Source organism: Juglans microcarpa x Juglans regia, chromosome 5D (assembly GCF_004785595.1).
Source record: "Juglans microcarpa x Juglans regia isolate MS1-56 chromosome 5D, Jm3101_v1.0, whole genome shotgun sequence".
NCBI lineage: Eukaryota > Viridiplantae > Streptophyta > Magnoliopsida > Fagales > Juglandaceae > Juglans > Juglans microcarpa x Juglans regia.
The window spans coordinates 4,578,535-4,606,376 of record NC_054602.1 but is presented as its reverse complement, the minus strand read 5'-3'; the positions used below and the strand labels follow the sequence as shown (position 1 = coordinate 4,606,376).

Below are 27,842 nucleotides of genomic sequence, written 5' to 3'. Positions count from 1 at the left end.
AATATGAGGTTGTAGGAGAGAGAAAAAGTAATGGAGAAGGAAGGATGACCCCTCCCAGGCAATGTAGAAGACGATGTGCTCTCAGTTTTGATTGAATTCATTTCACCAACTTCTCATTGACCCAAAAATTGTTCCAAGGATCTGGACATAGAGCAACGATTCCCGCACGGGGAAAAATACACGGGGAGAAAAAAGGAGGCATGCACTTCAAAGCATCCTCATAATTGCACAATTAAGATATAGGACCAAATGGCAATATTTTGTAACAGCAACTTAAAGCAAAAAATGCTGATTTATTTTCATGGATATCATTTCTAAGATAACGGCAAAGTACATGTTACTTTCATCCGATGAAAAAGCCAAAAACAGAATGGACCTGCTCAATTGCAGCACAAGGCAGAACCGTCGAACTACATTTTTTTTGAGTTGTTGGTAGAACTACTACTTGCAAGCAAATGACTGGGATCTACGATGTCTCCTGAACTATTTCAAAGTATCACAGTCCATGTTACCCCTCAATCATGCAGCGTTCCCAATATATCATCATCCCGATACAGATGATACCTGAAATCCATTCAAAAAAGGTATTTAACCACAGAAACCCTGGGTGTCAACATTAGATATTTCGAAATGGATGACATTTGAAATAAAGCATAAACAGCAGTCATTAGCCAAGGCTTCTTGCCAAGCATTGGTTGGAGATAAAGTTTTTCTCTTGACAATGTTCCACTAAGAAAAGGTATTCCTATCAGGAATGTTAAGAGCAGCATTCATACTTAAGATCAACATGCAAGTCAGCTGATTTGAACTTCTTTAGCACGGACAGAATAATAAAATAAGTGCTTAGATGCTTTAAACAAACTTCAAGTAGCTTTAAGTGTGCATATATTCTCAATACTTTGTGTCATGTAAAGGGAACGGGTTGAATTGCAGCCAACCAACGACTAAACCTTAAGGAGGATAAAATCAAAATAGGAAGCTCAGGAAGGTTCAGGGAGGATTCTATCTAATATACAAATCTAGAGATGCAAAGTCATCGGACACTTGAGAGAGCAGAGCCTAAAATCTGCTTCCCAACGTGAAAGCTGATGACAACACGAAGAAAAGCTACAGGTACTAATGTGACAGATCACAACACTAGCCACGACAACTTTTCCCAACTTGGCAGTTCCATATTGACTTGCACTCTTACGACAAGAAATCAAGCTGAAGACATTAAAGATTTCCTCATCATATATGCATTGAAATACTTACAAAATTTCTTCTTAGGATATGTTTTTTTAATGTTTCTTTTATAGTTATCTCATCTTAGGATGTGCACAATCATGCATTTGAAGACTAAATGAACAAAAATAAAGCGAATAAATTTTGATGACCCCGTAAAGTGCTAAAGTGAAACAAAACACAAAACTAGGACGATCATCCATATCTAAGGTGCATTGAAAAAAAAAAACATATCAACAACGAGTTCTAAAATTATGAGGCACAACAGCTGAAAGAAGGGAAAACCCATACTCTTTGTCACCAAGCTTCACTTGAGTTCCTCCATATTCAGGCAAGAGGACAGTATCTCCTTCTTTTACACTGACAGGTATCAATTTCCCCTCTTTATCATGAGTCCCAGCACCCACAGCCACAACTTTTCCAGAGTTAAGCTAGAGTATCAAACGTTATAATGTGACGAAATCACTGATAAAGCATTTCAATTTCTTGTACCAATCAGTAATAAAGGACAAAAGGAAAAACAGAGAAAATGTTTTACAAGACTAACCACTGAACAAAGTAAATCAAATAGAAAAAACACGTTGACTATATTACAAATTTTGTGTCGCTTTACGTATAATGAAAATTCCCTCATAATTTATCCACACCCAGAAACAAGAAACCTGTAGTTATCGTTGGGTGCTGAGAAAATGGGTGAAAAGAAAGAAAAGCAACAAACTTGCGACTCTCATCACTCAATACAGCCTATTACACTTAATTTTCCGTGTGGGTATTGGGTTCGTTCAGTTTTCTTCAGATTCCAAAATAAACAAACGCATTGACCGCGAGAAGCAGAGAAATAAAGAAAAAAGTGAGTGTAGAGTAAGTAAGGGAATTGACCTTGGTAGCTTTCTCGGGAAGCAAAATGCCGGCATGGGTCTTGGACGGGGGGACGATTTTCTCGACCAAAACGCGATTCAGTAGTGGGATCAAACGCTTCGCCATCGAAAGTAAAAAGGAAACCAAAAAACGATAGAGAGGGAGAGTCGGAGAGACTCGAGAGCCAGGCCTCTTCTCTGAGGTCTGCGGTCTTTTTGGCTTTTGCTTAAAATCTAGGGTTTAGGAAGGGTTTATCACTCAACACATGAAAGTACTTGGAAACCCTATCCGCGAGAAATTCTGCATCTTTTCTTCAGGGGTCGTTTTGTAAAAGCTTCCTCTCGTTCATCCGGAAAGTCGAAAAAAAAAAAATGGCGAAACTCAAAATTGACGTGTATGAGAAGACCACTAGAAATCCAGAAATTTGAAGAAATTTATAAAACAAGTAGTGTGTTATTTGCACGCATGCTAAATTTTCCTTTCATTATTTTTTTGGGGCCAACATACATATGAATTCTTATTCGATACTCTTATCATGAGTAAACATTTCTTAATATTGCAGTGCCTTCCATGTGCCTCCAGCGAGGGGAGGGCAACGGGCCCCGCCCTGCCCCTCCCCTCGCCACCTAGCCCAATCCTGTCCTGCCCCTACACTATATATATATATATATATATATATATATATATATATATATAGTATTAATAACAAAAACCTATACTTATAGTAAATGTCGTTTTAGAGATATTTCAAAACAACATCGTTTTATTATAAGACTAAAATCCCTTTCGGCGATTCTAACCCTAAAACTATTATGAGTCTCCTCTCCTCTTTTCTTTCTCTATTTCTCTCCCTCCATGATTTATTCTATATTTCTTCCTCCTCCTTTTCTTGATTTTAGTTTTTTACTTTTTTTTTCTCAACATCTTGAAGAGTGGTCGTGGAACCACAGCCACAAATGGTTGTAGTTTCTTTGCTCAAACCATGGTCTTGCCATGTGCTATCACAACCGTGGCAGTGATTTTAATTTTTTTTCCATGTGTCACTGTATGTACTTTGTAATTTGTTGGATTTGTTGTTAAATGATATATCTGTTAATTTTATGGATGAATCTATAGATTTGATGTTGTTTTTCAATTATTTTGGATTTTTTCGATTGTTTTCCACCTTGGGTGGATAGTGGACGGAGAGGGACGGATGGACCAAAGAGGCCAATTCGCCTCCCAACATGTGGATGGGACACCTCGTTTACGAACTATGAAGCCGAATTCCAAAAGAACAAACCCCAACCTCAGCCCATGAAAAGGGTGTGGTAAGCATCCCTACCTCCCGCTTCTAGTAAAAGTCTCTCATGAATATTAAAAAGCATGGACATGATCATCATACTCTCCAACAACATATAAAAAGAATGCCAAATTTTGGGCAAGTTTCTTGCTCTACATTTGGTCCAACCCTTTTACAACTTAGACTTGCTACCTCTTACCTTGACTGAGCTCTCTAGACCGAAGAAAAGTGTGAAAACTACATAAAAAAAATATGTTCGAGTATATACCAAAAGACAAATAAGTTCTTGTTTGAAAGTACAGTAAGAAATAAAGTTTTTCATAATAGAGCTTAACCACGTGGACTCTATTATAAATTTGGCATAGGGACAAAGTTGAGGATCATTCCTCATATTTGTATTATGAGTTTGTGTATATAAGATATATGAGAAGTGCTACAGACAAAAAAAAAAAAAATTATACAAAGTAAACCTACAAACTGATGTGGCTTCATAGAATCTACTAAATATACTTTATAATAAAAATAACTTTACAATCTAACGTATTATATAAAGCCATATCAGTTTATGAGTTTACTTTTATATAATTACTTTGTAGTTAAAGTATTTTTCAAGATATATAGATTGTGTTGTCTATTTAATATTTTGAATAAATTAGATCATTTAATTTTAAAATAAGATAAAAATATTGCATAGATTTTTCAATATTAAGAGTGATCATAGCCTCATATAATTTAAACATAACATGAGTTTCACATAAATATTTAATATTATGTACTTCTCTCATCCATAATTAGAGAAGGATGACACTACAGTCATCGAGGATGAATCCTCCCAATACGTGTATTCTTTTTTTTTAATGTATTTTTTTAATTCTTTAAATATTTTTTGAAAAAAAATTATAATATTATTTAAAAACACTTCTTTAATCATTAAATAAATTAAAAAAAACTATAATACCCATTATATATCGAGATGGCTAGCATTTTTCATTAGAGAATAGGTTAATGGAATATAATCCTGGTTGGTGCCGGTGGATTTTGTCATTATGACGCAATTAAGACGTAGAAAACGTGAATGGGAATAGTTTTATGATAAATTAAGTATATAAACGTTGAAGCCGGTGATGATGAAGTCCTCGTGTCTTTTTTAGGGTGGGCGTACTGCCGATCGAGTGACACGAGAACTGTACGTTGCTAAAAATTAGTCATAGTCAGAGTCATAGACAGCTAGCTAGGTAAGCTTGCATGTAATTATGGCACATTTGACCACCTTAATTAAACCTAACTACCTAAATCCGACGTACACAAATATTTATAATATGATTATGACCACTGATTATCTCATATATATATATATATATATATATAAAAGAGTATTGCTAGGTGGCAGTCATTGTAATTGTGCATATATTGTACATATTATTTGGTTGCTTATAATCCATTTATTTATTTATTTTTTATAAAATGCACATACGGCGACCCCTCTCTCATCATCTCTCTAGCGTCTCTCTCGTAATCTCTCTCATCAACGACTCTCTCATCCCTCATGCCCTCTCTCTCATCTAATCTCTGCTCTCTGTCTCTCTAATCTCGATTCTCTCTCTCATTTCCGCTCTCTTTCTCACTGTCACACACACTCTCTCTCATCATCTATCTCTCTCATCGTTACTCTCTCACATCTCGATTTCTCTTTCTCATCAGTTCTCTTTCAGCTTATAGTAATTTTAAATTTAAAAAATAAATGTTGTATAGTATTTTTCATCATTTTATTTATACCACATAGGATGTGCAGCGGCTACTCTCACTATAATGACTTCTCTGCAAATTTTTCCATATATATAATCTATGACCTCTTAGTACTATATAACTATCTATTTTAATTATATACAAATAAACTAGTAGCAGTTGTTGGGTGTTCATAAAAAAATAATAAATAAATAAATAAAGCTGTTAATTGTAATGATATTAAGGAATGGGTAATGATACATATGTAACTATTTTTATAATTTTTTTATATAATCATATTTTTAAAAGAAGATATTTATATAAAGTAATGTTAATTTTATAAATTATTTCATAAAAATAACACTAATTTAAAAGATAATTATATAAAAAATTATAAAAATAATTGTATGGCTATTATCTTCCTCACATCTTGAGATGTGACCAATATTGTATTTAATTAATGCTTGTCCGTCACGTGGGAAGAAATGTCCCAAGCTAGCTGTTCGATGGTCAAAATAATATAGCTAGCAGCTGGAACCAATTAAGTTGTTAACGCCAAATTAATTACCAATATTGTACACATAATCAGAGTCTCAAGCAAACCATTAATAATAGTAAGATAAATTGAAATGGTGAAGTGAGACGATTAATAGGTTTTTGTGCTGAAGACGATCAACTATTAATATTAATAATAAGATGAGTTGAGACGGTAGAGTGAGATGAGTTTTATACAATTCCACAATCAGCAGATTTTTGCGCTGATCAAGGGGCTACATACACACACGAATTGTCTGAAGCCAAAGACCAATTAAACAAGAAAAAATAATAATAACAGATGAGAAATTAGAGTTTGAAAGATGCAGATGAGTGAAGAAAGACGACAGATGGGTACTCACAACATGATTTAAGTCGTAACACATTTGTAGCCCACGATAATGAAAGGTTTCGTGGAGTTGTGATGTCCAAATGATGATAGGACCAGGGACTTTGACTGAGAAAATAGAAAAAGCAAGCGAGAGAAAGGGGAACATATAATAAAAAGTAAAACCCTAATTGCTTGAAGACCTAAGAATTCTTTGCCATAATCATGCCGCCTGTACTCATAACGACACATTATTGCCCATCTAAGAGGGTTTCATCTTTGCAGCGACAGCTAATTGTTGCAATCCAATGCTGATCATGATCTCTGTATCTATATATATATATATATATATATGTGTGTGTGTGTGTGTGCGTGTGTGTGTATATATTGTGTTTGATTGCTAATTGGCAAGTAACTTAAGTATACTTGAGAATTTCACACATTTACCTTTTCTCTTTCTCGAAGTAGTGTGTATCATACGGAACCCATGCAAGCTTTGTCTAAGTTTTTTAAAGAAAAACCATAAGATCTAGCAACTTGTATATGAAGACATGACTTATAGAAAAAAAAAAAAAAAAAAAAAAAAAAAAAAGTAAATCAAACCCAAATGTAATCATGATCTCGAGTTTTTCATTGAATTAAATGCATAAGTGTGTGCACATGTGTATATATAAGTAGAAGTGGTAATTCGACTATATGACTTAACTCGAACCCGATTTGTTAAACTAAATGCGTCAGGTCTTTAAACCTTATCATACAATCTATTTAAATAACAGGTCGTATCACCCATTTTAATCCGTTTAATAATTAATTAAAAATTGATCAACATGACATGACTCATTTCAATTTGTTTCATGTAAATAGATACTTGAACTAATATGTATGAATTCATTTGAATTGATTAACATAATTTCACATAAAATTTAAAATCTAAATTTATTAGTAGTCACAATATAAAAAATAATAATTTGACTACGCACTAATAAAAAATATCATAAGAAAATCAATATTAGATTCCTAAATTAACAAATATAAGTATAGGTTTAGAATTACAATCACAATAACAAAAATATAAGTATATTGAGAAATATCTAACAATAATAAAATTGTGATTGTGAGAAAATCTAAACGGGTCGTAATAAGTTAGTATCGTGTTAAGCGGGTTGACTTGTTTATAGACCGTGTCTTAACCGGTCAACTTGTTTTTATTCGGACCCATTAACATCAAACTCAAATCTATTAATTTTATATCATATTCGTGTTGAATTTATAAATTGTGTCACATATTGTCACCCTTATCACGACAGCAAAAACTAAAATGCAAGATCTAGTCTTACCGTACGTAAGAATGTTATTTCCCATTCTCCTGGCAATGTTTTTTTATTTTTTTAATCTTTTTTATGGGAAATCTCTTTTATACGTAATCACTCACACATATAGGATGGCTAAGTGCTGCTACAAGGCCGACTGCATACAAATCTGGGAGTAGAAGATATCTGATGATCACTAGATCCAATTGGACAACTTTATTGATCATCACGTATGTATGTCTCTAGGGTGAAATTTAGAAACGAATCGTTAAATAGGCGCGCAGTGGGAGAGGCTTAGGCCTCGTTTGTTTTTATAGATGAGATGAGATGAGATAAGTTAGGATTAAAATTAAAAGTTGAATAAAATATAATATTAATATTATATCTATATACATGTTGAAATTATATATAAAGCACTACTTACATGAGTACTTTAGTAGCTAGCTAGGTATGAGGATTTTTGGGTTGCTTTATGTTTTTCTTTTTTGGGTGCTAAATTCATCAAGTGACCAATATGACTTTCATGACCTGATGATAATCTTTCTTCTAAAATAATTAATAAATAAAGGAAAAAAAACGACAAAAAACATAATCATTTCTTCTAAGAAAGAAAGAGACCACTACATATACGTTCTGATATATATTCACCACCCCCCACCTCTTTACGGCCCACCCTCTTCTGCCTCCAGTTTAATTTCTAATTAATTTCCATTACAAAGCTCTCTAATTAATTTTTCATCGATTAAACATTTTGTTGATAGCTTTCTTTTATTCCGTTTGTTTGATGAGAAGTTGGTGTGAACATGTATATTGATCATCTGCAACGTCCTGCTTTCTCACTTTAAGTACGATGAGTCTGTATCATCTATTCTTGGACGGAAACAGCATTATGCTTGAAATATTGTAGTCGTGAATTGTGCGACCATAATGTAATCGTTTTGAAAAAAGTAAATAAAATATAGGACGTATGAAAAAAATTAATTTTTTAATAATAGATCCCGCTCTTTTTCAAATTGATTATACGGCGTCTACGCACTTCACGATTATATGTAAATTGAGTCTTAAGGAAAAAGGTTAAGGTATATCATCATGTGGCCTGACAATTGGCGATTAATACTAGCTAATTATTATGGGCGCTACAAAACTAGAAATAATAATTAATTGAGAAAATATATTTACAATTGTAAATTATGCAACCGCTGTGTAATTGTTTTGAAAAAAATGAATAAAACATAAGATCTATATGAAAAAAAATTAATTTTTTAATAGTAGATCCCACTCTTTTTCAAAGCCATTACACGATATTTACACACTTCACGATTGTATGTAAAATTATTCATAACCCTTATAGCTATCTAGCTCCATCCCGCATGCATGCATGCTTATTTCTAAACAAATGACATAATCTAATTTCCCTCTTATTACAAAGTCGTACGTAGATCTATGCATGAGATATTGGATGATCGATCCTGTATATTCTTCAGAACCTCTAAAGTTTTTCAATTCCCCGGCCATGTTTACTTCTGAAATTCATGACATTATATTATTACTCAATAAAATCACAATTCCTTCCAACTTCATGTAAATATTTCTCGAGCATGGATTCTTTCTTTCGTTAGACTTTTTTTGTTTCTTTTGTAAGGCTTTGCCTCGTTGTGATCCATTTTTATAATGATCCCATATACAGTATTAATGATACCATTTTTGTCCCTATTGGTCAGTAAATGTTATCGAGGATCAGTGATGAAAGCTTATATTATGTACATTGTGATTGAGGATTTTTCCTAAAAGATTATAGCTTTTTTTGTCCAGATTCAGGAGGAGTTTGCTTTTGACAAATAATTTCCATTTTTGAATTCCAAAATCTTTTGATTCAACGTACTACTGCTATATCCACATGATCTAATATAGTCTCATAACTTGAAATTATCTACCCTATTCCCATGATTTTGAAATAGAACTATTTCCGTAAATTTCTCGCTTAGGGTTACATTTGGATGCTAAAATGATTTTAAATGATCTGTGAATAATAATAAAAAAGTAATGAATAGTTTATAAATAGTAATAATCTTTTGTAAATAATAATGGAATAGTCTACACTTACCAAACACAACCTAAGAGTCCACACTAATAAAGCATTAATTCCCACATAAATGCAGAGCCGAACACCACTTTTTCAGGATTCAAAAGTCCTTTTATCTGCCCCTGGACAACTTTTGAGGGAAAGGTAAGTGCCTGCCTTTGTGTATATAACAGAGAAGACAGTATTGTCATTAGGAATAGGCAAGATATGCATATGGCAAAACCCAAGTAAAAGCAACTAAAAATGATTCTATCTCGGATGACTCAAAATCGATGTAGAGCGAGAACTTAGCTTAGCTAGTGTTCAAGCAGAGCTTTTCTTAGGGAAACTGAGAAACCACTCCCTTTTTCTCTCCCTCTCTCTTTCTGTCCGACTCGGGTGGAAGGGCTTTCCCAACAGAAATTAGGCTCTGAAATCAGTAGTAAAAGTTGTTTCCAATAACACCCTCTGCACCATATTTTTATTTTATTTATAGAACCAGGCAGCAGGCCCTAAGCATTTTGACTCTTACCCTCTCATTTTGACTTGGCTCTTCTCTTCAAACTCCAAGGTCCCTAAACAAAACAAAAAACCAAAAAGGTTCTTTCATAATATAATCCTCAGCCATCTGAAAGTACAGCCCCACCTCAAAAAATCACCCATCTTCAGTCAGTCTTCTAAGAGAAAGGAAGAGAAAGACAAAGAGAGCACTACTCCATGCCATGATTTGGGTTCTGCGCAAGAAACGGATGGGTCTGAGAACAAAGTTAGCATGCTTGTCTCTGCTTCTGCTGATGCTATTACAGTTTGACGCTCCATGTTTTGCCGATGGGGCCGAAAGATTCTACAGATCATTCAAAGGTGGGTCTGGTTCTGAGCACAATTCTGTTAAACCCCATGGCACTGGCTTTAGAGGAAATGCAGACAAAGATGCTGATGAGGTTTTTGGTGCTGATAAGAGAAAAGTCTACACAGGCCCGAATCCTCTGCACAATAGATGAGTAATTTAATAGAGAAACCTGCCATCTTCATATTTTCAAGCTATGAAAACTTTTTCGCGCTTACTCTCCATATTCTTCTCCTTCCTTATCTTTCTTTCTTTCTTCATTTTTATTTTGATTTTTGAGAGCATCTTCATGCTTGAGGCCTTTGAATATTTCAAGCAGTCTTACAGATGTATATGAAAGTTTAGGTTTGAGATTTTTGGTGAGGAAATATTCTTATTTGTTAATAGTATAAGGGAAGAAGTATTTCTTATATAATATTTCGAGAACATTAATGCCATTAATAGGGTTGTTGGTGTGAATGAATATTGTTGTGCTTTTGCTCTAGCTGGTTGGTGATCTTATTCTCTGCTGTTGCTCTCCCACTCTTGTATAAAAAAAGGGATCTTTCTCAGTGTAAACTCTTTTCTTGTTATTGTAATCTCAGATCCTTAGGTTTTCCAAATCTAGCAATGCTTAGAGAGGAATTTCTATATGGCTTATAAGCATGTTCATTATGGTCATGTATCTATATACATTTTGTATGTATTTATGTATGTATGCATGCATGGATATTGCATGTATGTATAAGATGCTTTATGTCTGCAGCCTCATATAAGAAGACGGATTTCATTTCCTTTTATTGGCTAAGCTGCTATCATAGATTTAAATGCCCATCAACATGCATTTGCTGATCTATGCACCAGACGGCCATTTTTGTATACACATGAGATCTCATCACTTCTACATCAAGGTAGGATGACTTTCGGCCATAGATTGCAAATTTGTCGACAGTTTTTTTATTTATTATTTTTTAAAAAATAACAAAAATGAAGTAAGCTTGAGTAACATTTGAACTGTCAATAGACAGCCATTTTAATTTTTCTGTCTTGAATGATTATGAAGCGGTCCCACTGTAAGTTTGATTGATACTTTGCCAGCCCCACATGTCCAACACTATTGCATAACGAGTTTTCTACCCCAAAAAAAAAAAAAAAAAAAAAAATCTAATAATCTCCATATATACTTTCCACTATCATTTATGTAACTGGCTCTTTTCCTCTCCTCCTTCTTCTTCCTTCTTTTTTTTTTTTTTTTTTTTTTTTTTTCAGTTTTCCTTTCGAACAGGTTTGAGTAACAAAAAAATAGCTTAATCTTGAGGATTTTCCCAACATTTGAGAACTTTTGTCTATCTTCTTCGATGTACTGATTGCATGATGTTTCGAAAGTACATGATTTTAATGTGAGAATAGAAGCTTTCAACCATTTATTCATGTGATTCCTTCTTTTATATATATTTCCTCAAATCTTTGTGACTCGACCCATGTCTTAATTTTTTTAATTGAGTAATATTAGATACAATTATAATTGTGCAAATATTGCATACTTCTTTTAAAAAAGAATGAGATTCACCATTAAAAAATTAATTTTTTCATATGAATTTAATATTTACTCACCCTTTTCAAAAACAGAAATGATTTGGGTCCCAAATGCTTTGTTTTTTTACCTAGTGATTAAGGAAATATTTTTTAATAATGTTGTAAATTTTTTTATTTTTTTTAAAAAATGTTTATGATGATTAAAAAAATACATGAAAAAAAGAAAAGAAAAATAAAAAAGTGAAATACACTATTTGGGAGATATCTTCGGGACACTTTTTCGATGGCTGTAGCAGAGTTCTTTCAAAAGTAGTGTGCAATACTTATGCATTTTATGACTATAAATATCATTTCTCTTTCTATATATTATAGCTAGCTACCAATGTAGTTTTCTCAAACTTGACTTGATCTTGCTTTAATATGATTATCTAGCTAGCAGATTAGTACTGTTCATGACCGGCTCTTCCATTAGGCCAGTTAGGCATTTGCCTAAGGCCCCTTTAAAAAAATATATAAAGTATAATTTTTTTTAAAAAAGTATATACTTAATAAAAAAACTCTAATTAACTCGAATGAAATATAAACAAGATTAACTAGATATTATATTATTATTAATTTTGAAAGTATCACATATAATAATTATTTTACCTATTTTTCTTCTAAGAATACACTTCTCTTTTTTTATTATTAGTTTAATATATAATTAATGTGAAAATTATAAGTAGAAAATTTTAATTTTCCAGTATTCATAAAATGTTTTTGTATAATCATTTGAAGAGGCAAGAGCCCACTTTTTTTTCAAATATGTAAGTTGTTTACAGAACTTTATTGACAATAATGATTATAATTGTGTCTAAGAGTTAAAGCACTTGTAAAACTAGATTTGATAAAATTCTCTCTAAATAAAAAATTTCCTAATAAAGATTAAGTCAGTTTTTAATTGGAAATGTGGTATAAAATCTTAATCAATAATTTTACTTTACAAAATGATAGAAACTATTTTTAAATAAAAATATAATATAAAAATAAATTTATTTAATTTTACCTAAAAAAAAAAAGTCTTACTCAAAATTTTAGTCTTAGAGCACTCCCAATGACTTTTGTATTATACAAAAAATGTAAATAATTTGAAGAAATGATATAAAAAGAAGCTCCATCAAATTATGTAAAATGAATTGTAAAATACAATTAGCTACAGTACCCCGCTACATGTAGCGGGTACTGTTCATCCTGTAAAAATTTTTATATTGTTAATATTTCATTTATTCCTCATTTTTATTTACTTTTATTTTTATCATGTAAGCAAATTCTTTTTATTATTCATCATTTGAAATACATATATTTCATTTTCTTCTAAAAAGATCTTGGAATTATTTTTAAACCAATTTTTTCATATTTGATTCATTTTTAATTTTTATTTGGCTTATATATTTTTGTTTTACGTGTATAAGACTAAATTATTTTACATTGTATATAAAAATAAATTGTAAATATAAAAAAATATATGAATATTGTAAATTTATTGGTAGAAATGAAATATTTAAAAAGAATAAAAAAGAATATTTAAATTATATAGAGATAAAATAGATAAGTTGATGGATGACATATTGTAAAAATTAAAATATAAAATAGAAAAAATGAATTTTAATAATATAATTTAAAAGATAAGATAAAGAAGCCATTGAGAGAGCTCTTCGCCCTTAGGCCCTAAACGTATTGAGCCAGCCGGGTACTGTTACTAATTTGGTTATTAAATCTCTTCAATCAGTCACTATATAAGTAAATAATTAGGAAATTAAAAATAAAAATAAAACATCAACAATATCGAAGAAAATTCTCTCTGGGTATTTTTAGCTAATTAACTTTAAAAGCGAGTTTTTCATAACACCGAAAAATAGGATTTAAAGATAAAAGAAGGTTAACATTCCAATTTACCAATGAAGAAGAAGAGACCAAAAAAAAAAAAAAACAGACTTTGCAAATAAGACGTTTTCTATCTCTCTCATTCCCCACCCCCCCCCCCCCCCCCCCCCAGGAAAAAAAAAAAGAGAAAAAACTGGAACGTCATTTTCCCATGCATCCCTCCCGAGGAGAGAGAGAGAGAGAACTGGAGCGTCATTTTCCCATGCATGACAAAAGTCATACTCAGCATGTACAGAAGTACAGTGATGAAAACATTGTTTGCTTTGGAAACTATACATAATTCATAAGAACGCACTAACTTCGATTGCTTTGATATCAAACTTCTAGCTTTTAGTAAGTATATATATATATATATATATGCATGGTTTTGCTAGTAATCTCCAGCGTTAATTTTATGCATGTGATAGCATCTGATGATGATCAACAGATTTTTGCATTCAGACACATAAATGATGACGGGTAAGGTAACTAAGGGTAGGTGGGTCCATATCCATACACGTTAGAAAACGAAAGGATTTAAGGATCCCTTGTCTACACGGCATGGCATTAGTCTTAGTTTGTTTTTAGCATTAGCTCACAACATTGTTTGCAAGGCAAAGACTTTTTGTCCATTTCCCAGGACCACTGATACCCAATGCATCAAGAAAAAGAAAAGTAAAGATAAGAAGTTGGATTTAAGAATTGACTTGCAGGCCAGGTGTCATGGGTTTGTGTATTAAGTACGTAGATCGACCATTAATGCATTTTCAATTTGAAGCATACCCCCGCCATTGTTACTATTTGTAAATGCTTACATGGAAACTAGATAATAGAAGAAGGGGGTCACTTTGCTTAGATAGCTAAATTATTATACATAATAAATATCTAATTAACTTGATGTGATACATCGTCAAATAATAAATATAATATGCCTCAACAAATAATATCAATTTATAAATTTATTTTTATACGATTATTTTGTAAACATTTTTTTTTTTTAGAAAATAAAACCTGGCATCATTTTGTGGACACTAAAGAAAAAAACAGTGGTGTTTGTAAACCCATTTATTGATAGACTTCTCAAAGACAACTAGTATAAAAAATCAGATTTTTTTTTTTTGTTTTTACAATTAAAATAAGTTTTATAATAATAAATGATGTGTTGACACGCTAACAATTTAAAATAAGAAAAATAATTTACACTCAATACTTTTTCATAACATTTTACATGATTATATTTTAATAAAGAATATTTTATAAAAATAACATTACTTTATAAAAATATTCTCATTTTAAAATAATGTTGTAAAATATGTTATGAAATATAAGACATACATGATTATTGAATGAAAAATTCTTCTCATCAATTACTATTCATCATCTCACACTCCATATCTTATGAAAAACATTCATATACTCTATAGAAAACACCTCCACACCACAGAAAAAACTATAGATGTGAGGTGTGTGATGTAAATAATTGCTGATTTGTAACAAAACTCGAGACAAAACACAACGTACGGAATGTCTCATGACATTCCGCATCTTTTGTTCTATATTCTACTCAGATCGAGTTCAACTTTAGTAGAGTTGTGGTGTGCAAAACATTGTTTTTAATTTCATACCGTACCAGCCAGTACGGTTGGTATTTGCCATACTAACCACTGGGCCGGTATAGGTATCATATACATTTCGTACCGGCCATACAGACCTATATTTCGGCCCTTACCAGTCGATATTTAGACCTTTAATTTTTTTTTTCAATTTTTTAAACTATAATCTTATTTTTTGACTCTCAATTCAAATTAGACTATTTATAATTTATAATTTATATATATATATATTTATATATAGATTATTATTTTATAATATAATTTATATATATAATTTATTTATATATTAATTATTACGAAACGGTATATAAAATGATATTGATATTAAAATATTTTATTTTAGTGTTTCGACTGATACGACATTCAGTACTATATTCAAAATATTGGTGCGAAATGTATATCTTCATTCTTCAACAGTTGAGCAAAGCCCAAAGCCACAGAACACCGTCCTTCAATAATAAAGAGCCACAAACTGCCTAATAAACCCCGATAAAAAAATTAAAAAAAATTAAAAAAAAAAGCTTACAGAAGTACTCCAACTGTAACAGAACATATCACCCGATCAATGATTTTTGTGGTTTTTATTTTCTTCTTTGCTGAGTTGGCCTTTCCCAATTGGGTTTAGGATATTATCCTGACCCAATTGTTTTTCCTCCAAAAGCCTGAGGAAAAAAAACCCTCAGGGCCGACCAGCCACTCAGTGCATTTAAGGTGGCTTTTTAAATATACCAATTTGTGTGAAGTCCATGCGAAGGCATGATCACCTACGCTACACTTTTTTTTTATCCCACCACCGACCCTTCATTCAACTAGAAAGTGACCGACTGTATTTCAAAACGTGTGACCGTCCTTGAAGACGTTTAAAGCTTCTTTAGACAATATTCAGGTGGATTTGAGACTGAGAGTTAGAGATGAGTTGAAATAAATATTAAAAATTAAATAAAATATTATTATAATATTATTTTTTAATATTATTATTATTTTAAAGTTTAAAAAAATTAAATTATTTATTATATTTTATATAAAAAATTATAACGATAAATAAAATAAAATACTTCTTATATTCTAATTTTAACCCTTGCTTTAGCTTAAACTTCCTGCTGAGTGTGGCAATGTATTTTTTGAAAAATAACAAATAAAAATAATGATAGTATTTCCTAGCATGTTCCCTCCCGTAAAAACCAAACTTGACAAGACCTTAATAACCTGTCGTCTACGCAAACCTTATTCTGGCATTTGAAATGTCCAAAGTGGTGCCTCAAATTATTCAAAGGTAATGATATCTTACACTTATCTTACGCTTACTTTACTATTTTTTTTTCTTTTGCTTTATGAATCTAAATTAAAATTTTAAAATATGAGATTCTTGTATAATTTAAAAGAAAATAAATTCAATTAACCAACATAATTATATAATTTAATTAAAAATAAATTTGAATTTATAAATATTGATATTCTTTTATTTTTTGAGTCAATTTTTAAAAAGTCAAATTTATTTTTATTAAATTGCATGATTACATTGATTAATTGAATTTATTTTCTTTTAGATTATGCAGGAAGATCATGTTACAAATTTTTAATCTAAATTCAAGGAACAAAAGGAAAAAAAATAAAACGTAAAAAGAACTGTAAAGATATCATTACTTGGCTTGTCTATCTTTTCTTGTGGGGATCATCAGATCAAGCTAGCCATGTGTGGGGCACAAGTTTGAGGTCATTGTCTTAAGTTGCGTTTGGATGTTGAGTTAAGCTCAACTGAGTTCAGTTTTTTATTAATAGCAGTGAGTTGAATAGTGGAGGGAGTTATGTAGAACCCATCTAAACTGAGTTTAAAGTGTGTTTAGATATTTAAATGAGTTTAATACTTTTTATGGGAAATTGAAAAAGACTGTAGGTCCCATATGTACAGATGTTTTTAATTAAGATGAGTTTAGTAATTTGAGAGTTGAGTGTTTAGATGTTAGACTCAACTTAAAATTAGATTAAGTTTAACTGAACTCAATTGAGTCTTGCAACCAAACACAGCCTTAATTAAATTGCAAATGGTCCAAGCTGGGGTACTAAATCCCAAATTGCATCCTTTTCCATGGCATTTGGCAATTAATCAAGATCCATAATTCAAAACAGGGTCATCTCAAATATGCCCACATATATCTGCCCAGTGTCCCCCAGAAAGAAATCTATCAACAAAAAAAATAATTAAAAATTTTCCTAAATCATCAAGTCACTAAAATATAAGATCTACATGCTAGTATTTTGTATGGTGAGTATTGCTATGTACAATCGGAGTGTGCAACTATTGTGTAACCATCACGTCAGCATTTGTCAGAAACTAAAAAAAAAAAATTTGAAAAAGTCGACTGAAACCAATTGAAGCTCGTTGTTCGAGTCCAAAATTCACTCAAAAAAAAAAAAAAAAAAATCATTCTGAGGACGTAGAATCTAGCACCGAAAAACCGATTGAAAGCAGGATGCTAGCACTGGAAAACCAAAGTCGAATAGCGAGTTTCAATCGTAAACCGATCCTCTCCATCCTACTAGCATGCCTTCTAGCATCTCCTCCCAATCTAGCACCGGAAAACCAAAGTGGAATGCGGTCCTCATCCATGGCTGCCACTAGTCCTCTCCATCCTGCTAGCATGCCTCCTGGCATCTCCTCCCAAGCATCCTTTTCCACATCGTAAATTGCCCCTTCTTTTGCAGTATCGCCTCTTACGTTCACCATACAAAACATTCCTCTCTTCATTTCTTGGATTTTTTTTTTTAATGGGGTTTCTTCATTTCCTGGTTTTTTTTTAATAGGGTTTCTTTATTTCCTAGTTCTTAATTTTGAACCAAGGTCATTGGTGTTCTTATGTGGGAAGACGAAGGAAGCAGTTCTTCGGGAGGGAGGGAAGGGTAGAAATGATGGAACGCAATCGTTGGAACTTTGGTGTAAATGAAACGCACAATTTCATTTTTCCACGTGGACGCCGGTTACACAGGAGTTTCCCCACCCGGTTGCAACAAGAATTTTTGTTTGTATGGTACCCATAACAATATAATACATGGGACTGGTCAACATCCACAGTCACACTTTTGAGTAAAAAGCTTCAGTACACTTATTTCGTGCTTGAAATTTTGAACACCTTTGAGTTGAGATGATTATTATAAGCTTTTCGTGCTTGAATATGCACTTCTCTGCACTGATTTTCTTTTCTTTTCTTTTTGGTATTTTTTTTTTAATAATACTAAATTCAGTTATGAGCTGTGTAAGTATTGCACACTTTATTTATAAAAGAGTAAGATCCATCATTAAAAAATTAATTTCTTATATTGATATCATATTTACTCATATTTTTTAAAAGGAATACGTGGAATACTATATGATTTTAAATATCATCTCTCATCATTTCACTTTTTCTTGGGTTGTCTGATAAACATGTAACAGCACGTGTACTAGGAAACCGTAGTGCCAAACATGGTGACGTGGCAATACATTTTATTTATTAGAATCCCCATGGTAGGATGCGTGCTCAGAGGCTTGTCTAAAGAATGGGAAGATGCAAGTGTAAATTGGTCTAGAGCTAGTACCTCATAGCTTGGAGGCGCGAGCTGTGACTTTACTCAAGGCAATTGCGGTCTTTGAGCCAGATGGGCGTCCCAGATGCTTAGAGATAAATTCCCCAGCCAACATGAGCTTACCAAGATTCACACTTGTCTTCACACCGAGCCCATCTAGCATGTACACAACATCCTCAGTTGCAACATTTCCAGATGCACCCTTGGCATATGGGCAGCCCCCAAGACCAGAAACTGATGAATCGACTGTGCTGATCCCCATCTGTGAAGGAAATCAACAACATGACATTTAAGTTCAAAATATTTTCTAACATAGCTTTTGAATTATCATATAACTTTATTCAGTAATAAATCTGGAAACTTGCTTGAATTTTAAAAATATGCATCAGAAATAAATTAACTAATAAACAATGAAGAAAAAAAATAAGAGAGACAAAAGAAGTGAATAAATAAAACGCAGTCGACCAGATAACCAAGGATATGATTATATAAAAAACCGTTTCTTGAATTTATGGAGATTATTCCAGCATGATGTTCTAGGATATATATCACCCACTTTCTAGGCCCATAAGGTCACATTTTAGACATTCCACATGAAAACTCACACAGTTTCCCACGTATCTAACTGTTATGTTAATAAATGGGACTATCTACATATTGCATCCTACTCTAAGGGAGCACAGCATTGTAAATGATACCGCCTTAATGGAAAGGCATTTTTCTAAGGTCTTCGTAGCAAACTAGCACAAACTAGCAGTAAAGACAATTAAAAAAAAAAAAAGTACCACAATCAACTTCATAGGGATTTCATGAGCTTCATCCAGTTGTTTCAAGTGTCAGTCAAAACACCAGAATATGGTGAGCATCCCGCACACATGGTTTTGCTTTAATGAAGAAATCAAGATGAAAAAATTGCTTACCTGGAGGGATACGAGTATATTTGACAGAGCTTGGCCATAAGTGTCATGAAAGTGGACAGCAAGTTTATCAACTGGGACAAAACCCATAACAGCTTCAAGCATTGGAATGACAGTACCTGGAAAGATAAAAACACACAAGGCAACACCACATAAAGTCCCTTTTAATAAAAATACGAAAGAACTCATAAGACGCAAGTTAACATAACTCCAAAATGAATAAGGCTTAGCAATATATGCTCAATTCAAAATGTCCACTAATTTCAAATTCATATCAAGACAGCTGACATGTCAGTTGCTTGCTCCAGACAGGACTAAATTTACTTCATAATAACTGCATTTGACTGATAAGCACTATGGAATGAGGCTGCTTGAATTAGTGAATTCCACTGCTTTGATGCCATTGTTACATTGTAAGAGCATATCAAAATTATAAGGATTCAACATGATGGCTCATGAATTTTATCTCCAACTTAGGTACATCATCAACATTCTTGAAGGAAAGGTTTAATTTGATGACTTTCCGCCAGCCTAATGGCTGCCAATTTCAATCGCCAACCAATTGCTTCAAGCATAAGAGGTTCACAAGGTCTCACAATTCATATTGATGCTCACATTCTCAACATTTTAATGTTTCCATTCTTTGCTCCACCTCCCTCCCTTGTACATTAAATTTCAATGTTCTCCAATTCCTTGATAAACCACTCAAATTTCAATGGTCTCTGGTCTCTACTAAATCCTTTCAAGCAAGGTAGGTGTTAAAATAGCTAGATTTTCCTGATCAGGTTCTCCAGCTGTTTTCCCTAACATTCTTACCTCTCCTCCCACCTCCCTCCTTTCCCTCCAACCTAATAATTTTCAGAGCTGCTTCAGCCAATTTCTGCACTACCACTCCAAACCTCCACCCTACGTCTTCTCCCTTAGCTCTTCAGCTCCATTCATCCAAACCAAGACCTTGAGATCAGATTTATTTATTTGCACCCAACTCTCACATCTGGAACCTTTAATAAAACAAAAACAAGTGCATTGTGCATACAAGTCGTAACACCCAAATCTGATATGGAATATGAACACAAACACAAAAAAACTAGAAAATGGAAGGTAGTTTTAGAGATTACCTGGGGTACCAACACCGATTGTATCACCAAGTGATATTTCAGAGCAACCCATATCATAAAGTTCTCTAGCCACATATGCTACTTTAGCTGGAGCTACCATTCCTTCCATTGGACACCCCACAACACATGATATATATCTAAAAACATAAGAAAGTATGCCCTTTGTCACATTATTAACCAAAGATTTTTTTCATGTTACTTGAATATCTTTATTTAGAAAAACAAAGGCATTGAGAGGAAATCAAGGCATTAAACATTTCTACCATTAAATTGCCGAACTAAGAAACTTTAACGAAAACAAAGGACTTAGCTAACAGAAAGTTTGTTTGAAATTGGTACAGACAACCACAGAAAGTTTGACATGCTCATGTCTTAAGTCAACCTCGGAAATAACTCAAATAACTAAAAAAAGTGGAGTATCAAACCTTGGTGGGTTTTGAGACTATCCACCTTGAACACAAGAAAATCTAGGAAATCTAATGGGCTTATGATCCAGAAAAATACAATATATGAGAAACAAGTCAGAATGAGGGTCAGAAAATTTACCCACGAACAGGAAATGAGAGCTTGCCAGCAGCGAGGACAACATCGCGGTAACGAGTAAGACTCTCTTCGATGCTACAGTTGATATTGGATTTTGAAAAAGATTCAGATGCTGCGGCAAAGATGGCCACTTCCTTGGCTCCAGCTGCAACAGCTGCTTCAAAACCCTAGAAAGAAGCAATACAATGAACAATTCCCTCCACAAAAACTTTTTATGTGTATAACTGCATGGTTCTCTTCTAAAGAATGCTTACTTTAACATTAGGAGTTAAGACAGGAAATCTAGCCCCTTCAACATTCCGAATTGCTTCCGTTACATCCTTGGCATCTGCTAGCTAAGCCAAACATAAAATATTATAAAAGGGCAGCATTTTAGTTTCTACTGGAGGATAACCCCTTTCAAAATTAGCATGTCATTATATATTCCAGTTTTGAATATATATCTGCATCGAAGGACTGGGCAGAAACCAGAAGGTCTGTTTTGATTACATAATTCAATCAGAGTTACCTGCACAGCCTCCTCCCTCCCTCACTAGAAGTGTCCTAGCCAGTTAGCCAGTCAAGATATGTGATAACTCATAGCCATCAGTTATGGCAATTATGGCATTACCCTAGAGAACAATTTCGACACCTTCAATGCGACTTTATCTAAATATACTTCTAGAGGCATACACATCCAATGGTTGCATTTTAGATTTTAAATAAATCTCTAGAAGATCCAAATGCAGAAGATTCCAACATATCAACAAGTGCAGAAAGACGGAAGCTCTTTTCTTTTCTTCTAAAGGAGAAATTCAAATTCAAAAGGGAATACCAAGGGGAAAAGGAAAAGCAATTCTTAATAGATTGTACCAGAATAAAGAAGCCAATCAATATTTATAAACGTTAAGAGATAGGCTAACGAGTAATATACACCTAGCACAAAGAAGTTCACCACAAGGCAGAGTATCTCTTATAAGAAAGTGAAGCCATGTTTACCTGTGGTACCCATTTCGGTGAAACAAAACTCGTGGCCTCGACAATGGGCAACCCTGAGGAAACTAGCATTTTTATCAACTTGACCTTTACAGAAGTAGGCACGATTTGCTTCTCATTTTGCAGTCCATCCCTAGGACCAACTTCCACTATCTTTATATATTCTGGAATACTTCTTAGAAACTGCAGTATCATAAATAGTATTAGAGAATAAAACCTCCAATCCTCTATAAGAAGAAAAAATAACCAGAACGGAAATTGTAAATGACTTGGTTCTTGGAAAACATCAAATTACGCCAGAGTTTATGGCAAGAACAAGTACACATTTGAGAAAAACTTGCCCAAGTATCTTATTCGTCTTGGAAGAACTAGGAGAAAATAACTCCACAAGTAGAGAACTTTTGAACTCACATCTTTCCTCTAATAAAATTTCCAGCCACCATAAGTAGAGATAACAGTAACAGTTCATATAAAATTTTGATGCACCTTATTAGAAAGCTCCCCTGTGCACTTATCATTGCAATGGGAGCTATAATGACGATTTACCAAACACCAAGCATCGCGAGCATTACCAAGTGACTGATAATTCCAACCCCGGCTTGCAAGTGCCCCATTTACGGTATCTCCTTGAAACGTGATCCTTTTTTGTTTTCTCCATAAGGATGCTTCTCCTGTGTCCTCGCGCCTACAAAAAAACTAGCTCATATAACCTTGTTCTAGCTGTGGCTATGCAATCACTAGAGGAATACCTCTTGAGTGTATCAGCTCCAATGCTTGAGGGTTTGGTAACACCTTGTGGTTCCTCCAAATTTGCCATTACCGGATTGAGTTTATGGAAAAAGAACGTGCTACTCTGCGAAAACTTATTGAAACTCCTCACTGCTAGCATCGCGTCAACTGCTTAAATAACTTGTATCTTAAGCAAGCAATTTCACATCGTTTATAATCCAAGTTCTCTGACTACAGAAAACTTGGATTATTTCATAATTATCTAGACATTGAAATCTCTCAATAATTATCTTTTATATTTCAACAGAAAATATTTAAAAAATAATAATAAAAGCAAACAAACATCCGCAGATGTTCGGGCAAAATTGAAAGCAAATGTTCAGGCAAAATTGAAACCTACAAAAGAAGCAGAAATGACACTATTAGGATAATTTCATAGAAATCTTCATGTACCTCCAAGATTTAACATTAGAGTTAACATTCCAAAAGGTATCAGAATTTGGTTCTTTGGAATAAACAGCTAAAAGAGAAGAGAAAGATTAGATCCTCCTACAAGACTTACTACGAACTATAGATATTCTGAGCAAAGCCCGGTAACGCTCATATAAGCATAAGGATAGAAAGGAGACGGATACAAGAATCTCAAGAGGCATTTCATCAAACAACAAGTGAATTTGCGACGAACACTCAAAAATCCAGAACCAAATTAGATTTAAAAAAAAAAAAAAAAAAAAAAAACCATACCGACGGCAACGACGATTTTAGCTCGCCTTCTCACTTAAAAAAGCCGCGCGGCCCGATCACTGCGGGTTTCGTACGAAAAGTACTAACTACTTCTAGAACGGGAATTCTGTGTCTATCCAATCCCACAATGTGAGCAGAGTTCCCAAAAAAAAAAAACAAACCCCAAAAATTGTTGTCACATGGGCTTAAATTTTAGAACGCTCGCTCAATGTTGATAAAGTTGCAAATGCTGCAAAATGGGCCGACGATAAATGCGGCTCTAAACCTAACTCGCCGATTCCCTGAAGGCCATAACTTCTTCAAGCTGGGTTGAGGCCAGGCAACCAAACCTCAGACATGCAATCGGCCCATTTCTGTCCTCTCAATCGTCATGATTCGTGGATGAAGTGTCCACCTTTTAAAAAAGTTTTTTTTTTTTTTATATAAGCCATATATTTACTTTTTTTTTTTTTTTTAAATGTGTGAGACTTACCATTCTAAAATTATAAATATTATTTTTTTATTATTTTGTTCTTTAGGCAGAGAAAATGCAAAAAACGATCAGTTCATTCGATGTAAATAACCCTTTTGTAGACAAGGGCATGAGGCAAGTCTTTACATACTACAAGTTTATGGCTATACGATATTAGAATATTACCATATTTATAAAAGAATATATTTATAATATTTTAATGTATATATAATAGGGTTGTATAGAAACTAATAAAATTGATCGTCACCAATCATAGCTGATGGTAAAAAATGTTAGAAATCGATGTCAACAGGTTTGGTTTCAACTAGTTAGATTTTCACATATGGTAATGTGACTTATTTTCTGTCATATTTAGTTTATGGTATAAATCTGTTAATATCTTTTGTATTTTTATTCTTTTCTTAATTTCATTATTTTTAAATAAGAATATGTTATTATATTCGACAACAGATAAAAATAAAATAAAATAAAAATGTAGCATCAAATTCTCTCGCGCATTATCTTGTCCGTGTAAATATCTGTTCCGTAACGAGAAATTTAAATAAGTGGACAGGGTCTGAGTCTCCAAAATCCAACGGGCTTAAAAAGTTCTGACAAAACTGATCAATTTTTGCCCGTCACAATAGTTTTGCAGTGCTGTAATAATAATCATAATATGTCAAGGCAAAGGCTACCTGCAGCTAGCTAGCATGCAGCCAGCTGCGCCCCCACCCCGCCGGCTGGCCCCCTTCAATTCATCTGTCCTCTGCCAAAATAATATTCCTAGACGTCACCCTTCCGATCCGACTCTTTAGATTGCTTGATGTCCACTTCAACATTAACGTCGTCTACTGCTGCATCCTCCTCTCCGTATTTGCCACTACTGCAGTCTGCAATCTATCTAGCTTTATCAGTCTGATCTGTTCCTTTTCCTTTTTCCATCATTTTATCGCTCTTTTTTTTTCTTTTTCTTTTTCTTTTTTCCTTGCTATATATTCGCTTTTTCTGTCCTCCTTTCCATCGTAAGGTTCCTCTATAAGTGAGTTAATTAAATCGGAAAATAATTATAGAACAAGAATTTCATGAGGGGGAGAAGAACGACATTTACATATTCCATTATTATCTAACATTATTCAAAATATATTAGCTCAGTTTGCAGTAAGCCCTAGTGGCAAACAGCCTCAGCAAGAGGTATAGGGAATAATATTTAATATTTAATTAAGGACGAGCTATATTCTCTACAGCTTTTTGCCAGGAGCATGCAAGTGTCTCAGCATTAAGCACTTTGTGATGATAGGAAGAACGCCCCTTCGCTCTGTTGGAAAACAGTTTTCGTGCCTTCTCGTGATCGAAAAGAAAAAGAAGTGCACACTCAGTACCATGAATGATAACATCAATAGAGACTAGAGAGAGAGAGAGAGGGAGAGCCCAAAAAAGAAAAATGTTATTTTATCTACTTCATTTGCCTTTTTATTTTGATTCTTAATGTATTTTATTTTTTTTATTTAATAGTTAAAAAAATGATTATTAATGTATTGATATTTTTTAATATTTTTTAAAAATATTTTAAAATGATAAAAAAAATATGAATAAAAAAATTGAAGAAAAATAAAAAAAGAATTTTAATATAACAGTAAGATGGATCAGTGCGCTCTGAGCAGCAGAGTAACACCACTCAAAAAAACCCAGTTTAGATACATAAACTCATCTCATCTCATCTCAACTTATTATTAGAAATTTTTCAAAACTTTTACATAAAATAAAATAAATAATTTAATTTTTTAAATTTTTAAATAATAATAATATTAAAAATTATATTATAATAATATTTTATTTAACTTTTAATAAAATATATCATCTCATTTAAACTGCATAACCAAACTAACTCTAGAGATTTTCATGTTTGCAGTTGTTTATTTTCACATGATCGAGTTACGAGTACGTACGCATGATGAGCGTGAACTAAACCAAAATAAAAGCATTTATAAGGGAGGCCTAGGGTTTTTGTTGATGACAGAAAAGATGGAAGAGGGAAGAAACAAAGAAATTAAAAGATTTGTAAGTTCTGTCCCCCAATATTGCATCTCTGACTAGAATTAGAGCATCCCATTGGACGTTGAGGCAAAAAGTGATCACTTCAGAAAGATGGAGTAGGCCAGGTACTCTTGTGAGTGCAGTTCTAGCAATTACCGATACTCAGAATCTAGCTACCCAGTTATCAAAACGTTCGGAATTGCGTCTTTCATTGCCAAATTTAAGCTCTGAACATAACTTGCGCAATGTGCCGCATCTAATCAAGTGCATGGAAGCATATTCCTAAATTAAATTCTGATGTGTTTTAGATTTTTATAGTGATAAAGATCCCCTTATTATATATAATTAAACTGCTACAACTCTCAGGGTTATGTTTTATGCTAATGAAATTTGCTTATTAAAAAAAAACAGAGAGAGAGACCTGAAATGAGCAATAAATTGCTTGCATGCGCGTGTCAAATAAAAGTTGTTGCAAAAAAAAACTCAATTCCATTCCAACCAGCTGATATATATAAAATAATACTACTCATCATCCTAACTTCTATCATTTTATGATGTGATATTAAGTAATTAAAAATTATTTATTATATTTTACTTGTAAACTTATCATTTAATGCCACATCATGAAATAATGAAAGTTAAAATACTGAATAGATTTTTTCTTTCTTAAATCAACGCGATCTTTCTACCTATCCTCCTTATCTCGTAGTCTTTTTTTTTTTCTTTCTTTTTTTATGGGGAAGTTATAATTAAGTGACTTATTTAGTCAAACTCAACTTTGCACACTTTAATTAAAAACAAAATCTGGCCACTTTTTGGGTTGAAAAATCATGGTCATGATCTAGAGGGATACTACTCATGATGTATAATATTCATTGTGTTGGATTATATATATATCGAAAAAATCTATTCATCATTCTAACTCTCATCATTATTTCATTATTTTATGATGTGGTATTACTTTAAAAAAAAAAAAGAGAGAAAAAAAAAGGATGAATGAGATGTTAAAAAGAGTAGTGACTGATGAAACACAATGATCCATGTTAGTGGTGACAAATGTTCGTTTGCTGCACTTTGATTTGTTTGCATAGGTTCATCCACGTATATAAAATTCCAACCAACTTAATTAATTATGTTTTAGTTGATGCTAGCTAGCTAGCTAATATTATTAATTTCTTTTCAAAACCCGCACATCTTTTTGAGTGTATATATACGTAGAAAAATTATATTCTCAAATAGCTCTGTAAATTACATATAGTAAAGTAGATATATGACATATATAATTTGATAATTTGTATAATAAATTTTAAAATTTAAATCTTATAATTTAAATGATGTAGATAGTATATTGTACACACTAACTTGATAATAAAATAATTTGTATATTTATAAACAAGTTTTCTCAGGCATTAATAGAATAGTAATGATATATTCACAATACTTTTCACAATATATTATGTAAAATGAGGATATTTTCCTAAAATTGTATTACTTTTATATGGTAATTTTACAATAATAATCCGAAATATATTATGAAAAATACTGTGTGTTTATCATTTTTGTTAATAGA

General features: G+C 32.7%; 2 protein-coding genes across 2 annotated transcripts; both read right to left on the bottom strand.

Moving 5' to 3' along the window:
- Positions 1 to 187: 187 nt before the first annotated feature.
- Positions 188 to 2,391, bottom strand: LOC121265188 (10 kDa chaperonin-like). Its single transcript, XM_041168700.1, has 3 exons — positions 2,104 to 2,391; positions 1,516 to 1,655; positions 188 to 564 (listed from the first exon to the last, which is right to left on the bottom strand). Exons 1-3 carry the CDS (start codon positions 2,206 to 2,208, stop codon positions 516 to 518), a joined length of 294 nt encoding a protein of 97 aa, XP_041024634.1. The 5' UTR covers positions 2,209 to 2,391; the 3' UTR covers positions 188 to 515.
- Positions 2,392 to 17,939: 15,548 nt separating this feature from the next.
- Positions 17,940 to 23,933, bottom strand: LOC121265187 (hydroxymethylglutaryl-CoA lyase, mitochondrial-like). The gene is made up of 10 exons (XM_041168699.1): positions 23,788 to 23,933; positions 23,064 to 23,167; positions 22,801 to 22,999; positions 22,318 to 22,497; positions 21,594 to 21,674; positions 21,343 to 21,506; positions 20,797 to 20,933; positions 19,682 to 19,797; positions 18,703 to 19,023; positions 17,940 to 18,481 (listed from the first exon to the last, which is right to left on the bottom strand). The coding sequence occupies exons 2-9, from the start codon at positions 23,129 to 23,131 to the stop codon at positions 18,775 to 18,777; spliced, it is 1,194 nt and encodes a 397-aa protein (XP_041024633.1). The 5' UTR covers positions 23,132 to 23,167; positions 23,788 to 23,933; the 3' UTR covers positions 17,940 to 18,481; positions 18,703 to 18,774.
- Positions 23,934 to 27,842: the final 3,909 nt, after the last annotated feature.

Bases quoted from the DNA above. Each gene is read 5' to 3' on its own strand.
- LOC121265187 (XM_041168699.1), bottom strand. From the start codon at position 23,131: ATGGCAAATTTGGAGGAACCACAAGGTGTTACCAAACCCTCAAGCATT. The intron at 21,507-21,593 runs GTAAGCATTCTT...GCTTCTTTCTAG, and splicing joins TCTTAACTCCTAATGTTAAA to GGTTTTGAAGCAGCTGTTGC. The intron at 19,798-20,796 runs GTAATCTCTAAA...TTATCTTTCCAG, and splicing joins AATCGGTGTTGGTACCCCAG to GTACTGTCATTCCAATGCTT.
- LOC121265188 (XM_041168700.1), bottom strand. From the start codon at position 2,208: ATGGCGAAGCGTTTGATCCCACTACTGAATCGCGTTTTGGTCGAGAAA. The intron at 1,656-2,103 runs GTCAATTCCCTT...TTGATACTCTAG, and splicing joins TTCCCGAGAAAGCTACCAAG to CTTAACTCTGGAAAAGTTGT. The intron at 565-1,515 runs GTATGGGTTTTC...AATGGATTTCAG, and splicing joins GTGAAGCTTGGTGACAAAGA to GTATCATCTGTATCGGGATG.